At 41.2% G+C, this 10,051-nt stretch overlaps 1 protein-coding gene across 1 annotated transcript in view; it reads right to left on the reverse strand.

Annotated features, from left to right (window-relative positions):
• The window catches only part of Dpp10 (dipeptidyl peptidase like 10), a 666,755-nt gene extending 660,799 nt beyond the window's left edge, over positions 1-5,956 (reverse strand). Inside the window, exon 1 of the mRNA XM_042685166.1 lies at positions 5,885-5,956. Coding sequence (XP_042541100.1) covers positions 5,885-5,956 — 72 coding nt within the window. The remainder of the gene's footprint in view (positions 1-5,884) is intronic.
• Between the last annotated feature and the right edge of the window lie 4,095 nt (positions 5,957-10,051).

Genomic DNA, 10,051 nt, shown 5'->3' on the forward strand with positions numbered 1-10,051 from the left:
TCTTCTATAATAATCTAATAAAAATACTAAGTGCATGTAGATATCAAGTATATATGCATCAAATCAATATAAATATACACACACTGCTCTGCCTAATGGACAACGTGTGCACACATATTTCCTCAACGTTCTCATTAACATAAATGCACAATTGCCCTTCAGAAGAATAATATTTTTAATTGATTTAGAAGATGGGATTATTAAAAATTAAAAAAATTTTTTTCTCCTAGGCCAAATTCAATACAAGTCCAGTCACCTATATGATATGTAATCCTTAGAACCTTTCACCTTTTACCCTGCATCTCTTTCTTTTGAAGTTAAAGCTATATAGATTTAAGATTATGAATTGGTCCATGAATGGTAGGGGAAGGAGTCAATCTAATATTTGTTTTACTGTATTCTCCATTCCATTTCTGTTGTTCCTTTAAAGAACTAAACCTGATTGAATGCTTGCTGACAAAAATAATTCGAAGATTGAATGTCTGATATCCAACTTTAGTAGTATGATGTTTACATGCATGTGCAAAATCATGAGCAGTCATACACATGTGTATACGTAAAAAAGGAACAGTCTGGGAAAATGTTAAAATAATTTACTAGCTATAGGTGGCTTACTGACATACTTTCTTCTTTTATTAGCTAAAAAAGTTTCTAGGCTATTATTCCCCAATTACATATTTAATACAGAACTTATTATTTGGCAGGCATTATTAAAAGGTTTTTCTAAATTATCTCAATCTGTATATCAAGCTGGTAAGAACCTAGAGTCACTTCCCTTCCATCGGAGTTGAAATGAAGATGAACTATCCTGTCCCAAAAAATGCAATAGACTCTGGGGGAGACAAGCTTTCTATGACCTTGAATCTGATTTGCAGTGCATATATACAGTCAATAGTAAATGAATATTTGTGATTGATGATACAAAGTACACAACTTCAATCGCAATATTCCAGTACTTGTTATAAGACACAATACCCTGTATATATGTAAACAAACAGGCATTTATGTACTAAAGGTTATAACATTTTGTAATCATAAATGATTCAAGAATGAAATTTTGAAATAGCTTTGCTTTTTCTCAGGCTGGGAGGAATTTAGTTTAAGTGTTTTGTTTTCATGATAATATGTTCCATAACATAATGCAACATTAATATTTAACAATACAATTTTCTTTAACTTGCTTTTTATGCAATTTAATCTTTTTTAAATGTGCAATTTGCTCAGTCCCTGAAATAAACAGATGGCTATATTTGTGGACATAGCAGATGAATTTCAGCAGGGGATATTTTCTGGTATGTTCTTAACTTAATATAAATGTCTCATATATGAAATATTTATATTATGTATTGTGTTTGTTTTTTAGTATTGTATAATATTTAAATGTACAAAATAAAAAACTTAAGAAAATAGAAAATACTCTTTCTCCATAATCGTCAAAACTTCTACTATTATCTTCAATTAACCTAAATTAAATTGTGTCAAATTACATAGAATTTCCCCTGATAATTACATATTTATATTTAAACACTGATTGAAGCTTTGTTATTGTTTTTTTTTTCATTTGCTGATTTCAAGGAGGATCTCATTATGTAGCCCAAAATGGTTAGGAATTTTGATCTTTGACTCCAGCCTCACCAGCTGGTATTATAGGTGTGAACCACCAAACCTGGCTTTAAGTAAGCTTCACAGCTTTAGTTATAAATCCATTTTCAAAGTTCTGTTAAAAAAAAGTCTTTTCACTTTACAAAAGTATGACACATTCATAATTTAGCAAGAAAACATAAATGGACAACTTTTGTCTCCAAGTTTTTCTTAAATATATTTTTCAAATATTTTTAGCTGATTTGCCAGATTAAGGCTGACATCAAATAATGCATAGAATTTCCATATTGAAATATTTCAGATTAATATTATCTACGATGGCTATTTTGCAGTTGCTGTTTCACATATTATGTATTCCTCCAGAGTTCAGAGTATGAATTATTTCATCCAAAGCTGCTACGTACTTAAAATAAAAAGGTCATGTTAACTATCTCTGGAGAGAAACAGTTGCTTTTAAAATTACATTTTAGTCATATTCCAGAAAGTGGATTTCATTGTGTGCATGGGATTTTACTGTATGTGGTGTGGTGTAGTGAGTGTGTGTGTGTGTGTGTGTGTGTGTGTGTGTGTGTGTGTGCTAGGAATAGTGATCACAACTGTGAATTGTTGGCAGCTTTTTTTTTTTTCCCATTGCATTTAGCAGAAGGGTGCCACCTGGTGGAAATGTGAGTAAATTTGAAACCTTATCTTCCTAAGTAGAAAAGAATGCACTCCTAACAGGCCTTGAGAATCTCAACATTAGCAGAGACAAGTGAAACAAAGATACTTAACTTCATATTGTATGTATAAGGATCCATCTGGATAATTTTATACTAGTTAGATTTTAAAGTTGATATGAAGGTAACTTTAAAATATCAATCACTATTATAGTAGAGGCTTTAAACAAATTCCTCACCCACTTTACATTTAAAGTGTTCTGTACACACAGGTACAGCACAACACTTGTGATAGTACCACATTGTTATAAAAGGAATAGGTTGTATTGTTATGTGCATAACATAGGAAGAAAGACAAGACAGACTTGATCTCCTGGCTAAGTCTCAAGTCTACTACCTGACTTCTCAGCCAAGCTTGGGTAGATTGCTTAACTCAATCCTTTGTATCATCATCCCCCCAAAGTGAAGAACTACAGGATGCACCTCAAAAAGTTGCTTTGAGAGTCAGAAGAGACAAATGCATTTGATACAGGGTAGCTTATCAACCTCAAGCATAGCCCACAGAACCTAGCAAACAAACATTCAGGAAGTGGCTGCTTTCAAACAATGAACTGTATTTAGCCATTCAAGATTTAGGATCTGTCCATTGAAAATTAGATATTGATCATGTTATATGGAAATGATTTTCTCTATTCATGTCAAAGTATTTACATTTTTGACGTCTTTAAAAGGTGGAAGGTTATTGAAACAAACATAACTGCTGGAAAGCATCAATGAAGTTTTAAAAGATTGCTGATATAATGTAAATATTTTCAATGGTTCAAAGAGTAAAGAAAATTATCCCGTTCCTGCTTTTTCTGAAAGTGAGGCTGTCTCTGGTCACAGCCCTTTGTGACAGAACAGTCACAGACAAGATGAAACAAAAAAAAAACTAAGTCCTCCACAGCAAGACAACAGTAACCAAATTACATTGTTTCATATTATTTTTACTCCAAAGAAAGGCTGGGTTCTTTGACCGGCTAAATAGAAACAGGTACTTACTGGGTGGCTCAGGCTAAGTATCTTCAAGTCTAATAACAATCTCTATCATGGAAAGTGAAAGACTTTTTTTGGCAACCTTCAAAAGTTTAAATCATTCAAAATCAATACAGATGAATGATCAGCTGGAACATGCTCCCTGTTGTAACCCCAGACAGAGTTTCATAAAGCTATATTTTGAAGTCAATTTATGAATCTTCTTTTTGATATATCATGCAAGCTAGGATAATTAATAGCATCTTTGCAGAGGTATTGTAGCTAGTATTGCATAAAAGTTGTGAGACCATGACAAAATTAAACCACAATGACTGAATCTGTTCATAACTACTCAGGCATGTATTGAAAGCATGCAAGCATCCACAGCAATCACCCACATTCCATGGCCATCAATTCAAAGGTTAGTCCCTGGTCAAATAATAAAATAGATATTGATATTTCATTCTTTCTCTTTTCATTCTTACATCAGTCTCTTTTAACACATGTATAGAAAGGCACACCAATGGCATTTTAAAATCATGTAAATGCTCAAGAAGTCACTTGAACCTACTAAATTAAAATGAGAGTTCTTCAAATGGCCACTCCCTGAATATTTGAATTGGCCATAAAAATATGAATACTAACAAGAAAAAAATGGATTCGAGCTTGAACTTATCTTTCCCTTTGAATTTTAAGTACCAGATTAGTCCTGAAAGAGGGATTTGCTTTGCATATACAACATGTCCACTTATTTGCATATACATTTTCAGCTTCTGCGTGTTCTACCTTGCCTTTCTTTCCCTACCTCCCCCCACCATGGCTGTACTGTTTGCAGCACCTCAAGTAACCAGCTGGTGTCACAGGTTAGTGAGCAAAGATTCCATGTGGGGACTCTTATCTGACTTACCATTCTTATGGCTAGCATCATTCTAAGAGCAGCAAAGAGGCTCCGTGGCTTGTTAATGAAATTTAAGGGCTGTCAGCCTGAAAGAGGATGTCACATCCATGTTCTTTCAGGGAAATCATTTCTATACATCTCCTAAGCAGTTTCTATGCGGTGGGGTGGTGTGTGCTGGGGGGTGGGAGGAGGTATAAAAAGGAAGGGACATTTGAATATAATCTCTTATTCGTGCCCTTATCTGTAAGTATGCATCGAAGAGGATGGATTAAGAAAACCAGTGCTTTGAAAAGCAGCATTCACCTCCATTAACAGAAAGGAAGCTATAAGGGATTGAATAATCTCCACCACCTGTGTGAAACATATGTGAGGAAAATGAAAAAGGGAAGGAAGGGGAGAGAAGAGACCACAAGCCAACAGAGATGACCAAGACTGGAATATTAATATCAGAACTGCTGGCATCGCTTCTTCTGCCTTGCCACCCCTCTCAGCTATTTGGACAGCTTCCCTCACAGGCGCTCTTCAGTGCAAAGAATTCGCGAAGAGCTGACTGACTGCTGAAGTCGAGCTGTTTGCACCCCCTTGTCACCTCACTTCTAAGAACGAACGGGGAGTGTCTCTGTGGGGGACGCCTATGGTGGCCTTCCACAGAGCACCCCGGGGAAAGAGCTTACCCCAGCGCCCGGGGAACTCTAGCCCCACGGTGATGCACTGACCTAAGCGCGGTTCTCTCTGCCCAGTTCTAATGGATATAAACGTGACCGCACCTGGAGCGGTCACAGCCTCCCTCCTCCACGCCAGAGCGTCTCCGCGCTCCTAACCCTCCAACTTTAGGAAAGAGCATCACCGAACGCCCAATCACCCCCAATCCAGGGACACAGACTGAGAGGGGGAAATCTTCCATGCAATGAGACTATAGGTCCTTAAAGACAGAAACAAAACGGGGCTGCCGTGTGCGAAGGATGTGAAGAATCACATCAACCCTCCACCAGCACAGAGCACCCTATCTCCGCAGACACAACACCTCTGGATGTGGAGATCCCTGGAGCCAGTCCCTTCCCAGCTTCCCTTTGAGGACCAGCGCCTTTCTGCTCCCCAAGCAACGTTCCACTCTGCACACTACAGATGCAGAACACATCCTCTTTTCCCCACCTTGCCTCCCACCGCTGTCTCCTCGAAAGAGAAAGGCAAGGGAAAACTCTGCCGGCCTAAGTCATTTGCCTAGTTGGGTATTTGGGGGGAGGGTCAGCGCGTGTCCAGAGCACAGTAAGACAGGGCTTGAACCCTGCAAGTGGTCCTCTCCAGGAGCGCGGCAGATCTTGCCAGTGCAGACCTGACCTCCTCTCCCTCCCACGGTGGCCCGCCCGCTGGAGCTCTCTCCAGGACACCCCCAGCCTTTACCTCTCGCCCCCCTTCCCCGCGGCTCTCCACCTTGCGCATCCTCTCGCCCGGACCCAGAGCGCACTCAGATGCTCTAACTTCCTGCTGAGTCCATGGATAGCAGGGAACAACTGCTTGTGGAACTGGGGCGGGGGTGGGGGACAGGGAGGGGTGGGAGCCGAGCCCGAGAGGAGAAACGGGGGTGTGGGGGAGCGCCGACGCGAGTCATCCTCCCCGCTCCAACACACACACACACACACACACACACACACACACACACACACACACACACACACACTCCAGGGAGGGCCTGGCCGCAGATGCCAACTCTCACCTGGTCCGCCGGCTGCGCCTGGCTCGCCCTGGCCCCCGGGGTGGGCTGCTGCTCCTGCTTCATGGCTGTCATCGCTTTGGAGCTCACTTCCTCGCGGGCACTTCAGACTCAGGGACTGTCACTTGGCCGCGATCGCATCGCGGGCGCCCGTCTCTCGCTCGCTCGCTCGCTCTCTCGGAATTGGCGGAAGGGAAAGCGGCGGCGATGGGTGGGGGGAGGGGAGCGTCAGGGAGGGGAAGGCGAGAGGCAGCAGGCCAGCCCCCCCCCCCCCCCAGGCAGGATCCTCTTCTTTCGGCTACCGCAGACCCTCGAACTCCCCACTCCCCCGCCCCCCACCGCCGGCCCTCCCGAGCGAGCTCCCGAGACCAGACACGATCAAGTGGCAAGTTAGAGGGGCGGCGAGCGGCAGGATCCCAGCCCCTGACCGCGCTGGTGCCACGTCTGGAAGCGCCCGAGGAGCCCGGCTCTCATTCTACCGCAGTCCGCGCCCCCCGCGCGCACAGCCGCCCGCCCCCGGGGGCTCCCCGCTCCGCTCTCAGCGTGCCAGGTGGAGCAGTCCCGCGCCTAGCTCCTGCATCTCCCTCCCTAGCAACCGCAACGCGGGACAGAGCCCTGGGCGGCGCGGCTCCTGGCTCCCGGCTCCCTTTCCAGCATTCAAGGCTGCCCAGCTCTGTGGGCACCCTGGTCCTTCTGCCACCCGCGAGCTCCTGTTAAAACCCGGAGAAGCGGAGTGTGCAAAGCCCTCTGTGGTTCCAGCGCGGCCACTGGGCATGCTCCAGCGCTCCAGAAGGCAAGGGGCAGCGGGGGACAGAGGCCTGGGGTCTACCCCTGATGGTGTGCGACACTTGTCTGGGCCTGAAGGGCTGTCCCAGATGGTGACCCGCGGCCCCTCGAGCCTCTTGATTTGGAGCAGTGTGCATTCTTTAGCTTCTAGCTAAAGACATTCCCCAGATAGCTTCCTGGTTAAGGCCAGGTGAATTCCTAGAGGTTGGTTAGAAACACTAATAACCTGATAATTCTTTTTAAAGGCTCTCTCTCTCTCTCTCTCTCTCTCTCTCTCTCTCTCTCTCTCTCTCTCTCTCTCTCTCTCTCTCTCTCTTTTCTGGGTATAGATGGAAACAATCAGCAGGTTCTAAGTTTTTCTGCTGGACATATCCCTTTCTCATTCAAAGTATGTTTATTGAGCACCGAACAGGTGTTAAGCACCCTGTAAAGGCTGGGAGGGGCTGCAGTGAAGAGAATCTCAATAACAAGCCGAAACTACCCAAACCGTTTTTTTGGAAACCCAATGGTTAACGCCCAAGCCACGTCGTTTAAATTAGTTTAGAAGCTGAGTGCATGTGGCTGGATGGAATAAGCTTATGTTCATTAGTTTCACCTGGTTTCCCTAAACACAGGACTTTCCCCAAGTGCCAGCAAGAATATGCCTTAAGCAGATGGACCACATGCAGTTGCCCCATGACATGGCACACACAGGTTGATGGGGGTTGCTCACCAGGGAAAAAGATGAGAGGGAGACAACTATGCAGAAAGTAATGAATCCAGTCCATGCTGTGAAGTAGTTCCAAGTAAGGAAGCAGAAGGTAGAGATGTCGATGTATAGGGAGCTCAGAACTGGGTTTTACAACCTAAGGACTGGCTCCCTTTTTGTCTAAATGACTCAGCCACTTGTTAGCTATTGTGGAATTGTAGAAAATATGCCCCTGTCTTGTTCATTCTTAAGATATAAATTATTATGCTTGCCCTAAACAATAACAATGCCTTTAAAATAATTTTTAAAGAAATCTGTCATCGTCAATAGGTGGAATCCAGATGAACAGAGAAATTGCTTTTCAAAAATGTGTGCTCCAGGCCTTTTTGGTTGCTGAAGTGTTCTACTTCAGTAGAATTGCTTTGTGATAAGAAGCACTACTAGGTGTAAAAGTTTAAAGCAAGCATAAAAGAAATGAAATTTTGTAAAATATCTGTGCAATGAATCTGATAAATCAGTTTTTTCCTCATATATAATTTGAGGATTTGAGTGAAAGAATATACATTGATCAGAAAATACTTCCATCTTTACACCTTACTCTCTGTTCTTTACTTGGATACATTCATTGTTCCAAGTCTTTCCATTTTGGATGATCTACTTGAAGACATTTCCTTTATGACAGAAATTTGTTTAATAAAGGATGGGGGCATAGTAGAGGGAATTATTGCCATTCAGATATAGATTAGTTATTTGATTAAACCTAATGGTTTAAGGTAGTGATGTTTAACTAAATATGTATTTTATACTCAGTTTTCAATATTGAGTATGAAATTTAGTTTGATTACAAATTATGTCAAAATGGTTACATGTTTTGCTTGATGTGGTGTACTTTGAGAGCATCTTTTGTTTTTGAAGAAGGGCTTCTTTGATCTGAGTCTGTTTGGGGGTAGATTGTTAATTTTCAAGATAGGAGGTTTTTTTGTTAATCTCTTGAGACTTACATTAAGGGCATTAATTAAAAATTGATTGCATGAAAAGTGATTTTCCCCACTTAACCTCTTTTTTGAAATATAATACACTTGAATTCATATGTTAGATTTTTGTACTCTATTTCTAATTGAAGAAAAAGTCTAATTTCTAAGAAATACAGAGGTATGTTTATAATTCTCTTTTACAATTTCTCATCATAGTATTATTTAAAAATAGCTAGATGCTGATAACTGGCATGTCTTAGATATGTGGGAGACTAAGATTTGAGACTAGTGCTTTGAAGCCAGTCTAGGCAGAATACTCTTAAGATTCATTCTCTAATTAACTAGCAAAGAGCCAGAAGTGAAGATATACCTCAAGAGATTAAAATGAAAAGTTCATGAGTTCAAGGCCAGGATTGGCAGAAGGTGGGGAGGTGGGTAAGGAAAAGGATACCATTTACAGTCTATAAAATTAGAGGAGTCACGTTGTCATAACCCTAATGCAATGCAGACATGAAGTGTCTGTATCTGTCTGTATGTCACTGAATGACTGCTTTTGCTTCATCCAGACTAAGGGTCAGGGTGAACTTGTTTATCTCCTGTCCCCACTTCCTTACCTGGAAAAATTAACATGTTAAAACACTTGACAATTAATATATCTCTTCTATTTCTGTGACTATACATTGATTTTAACAGATCAAAAATCAATGTGCTAAATGGTAAATTATTTGCATAGGCTAAAATTTACTGGAAGTATCAATTAAATGCTTAGAAAGGTACAAAAGATAGATAGTTTAATTACTCCACAATGGATCCTTGAGATCCACCAAATATTCACGTTCTTTTAGGACATGTAAATGCATAATATTTTGTTAATATTTGCCTTATTGGCAAACTTCTCTTTCTTTTTTTCTCTGCCGCATACTTGCCTTTCTTTGTTCGTTCGTTCCTTCCTTAGTTTCTTCCTTCCTTCCTAACTTTCTTTCTTCCTTCCTTCCTAACTTCCTTCCTTCCTTTCTTTCTTGTGTGTTTGTGTGCTGGTATTGTGGTTTGAATGCAGGACCTTGCATTTTCGTTCAGCTTTTCTTTGTATGGATGGTTTCCACCACTTGAGCTACCACAAACACACACACACACACACACACACACACACACACACACACACACACACACACACACACACACATTCTTTTTATATGGAAATAACACTGTCAGTGACTTTCTGCCTAAGCTGGTTTTGAACTAGGATACTCAAATCTTAGCCTCAACAGCAGCTTGGATTATAGGTGTGAGTCCCTGATGCCTGGCATTTTTGAAACAATCATAATTAAAATTTGGTTATAAAGTATTTCTGGAAATAAAAAAATCTACTTATGAAGAGTTTTTTAGAGTTTTACAGAATATCTCTAGGTTCTTTGTCTTATTTATTTCCCTGAGGAGCTAAACAATGACAATCATAATTTTTTAACTCTTGTTTGGTAATGAAGGAAATATGATCAGATTCTTTTCTTTTTTCTTTTCTTTTCTTTTTTTTTTTTGTCAGTCTTGGGGCTTGAACTATGGGCCTAAGAGCTGTCCCTCAGCTCTTCAGCTCAAGGCTAGTGCTCTACCACTTGAGCTACTGCGCCACCACTTGACCTACTGCACCACTTCCCATTTTCTGGCGGTTTATTGGAGATAGGAGTCTCACAGTCTTTCCTGCCTGGGCTGGCTTTGAACCGTGAT

This window comes from Dipodomys spectabilis, unplaced genomic scaffold (genome assembly GCF_019054845.1).
Source record: "Dipodomys spectabilis isolate Male_0828 unplaced genomic scaffold, ASM1905484v1 ptg000094l, whole genome shotgun sequence".
NCBI classification, from domain to species: domain Eukaryota; kingdom Metazoa; phylum Chordata; class Mammalia; order Rodentia; family Heteromyidae; genus Dipodomys; species Dipodomys spectabilis.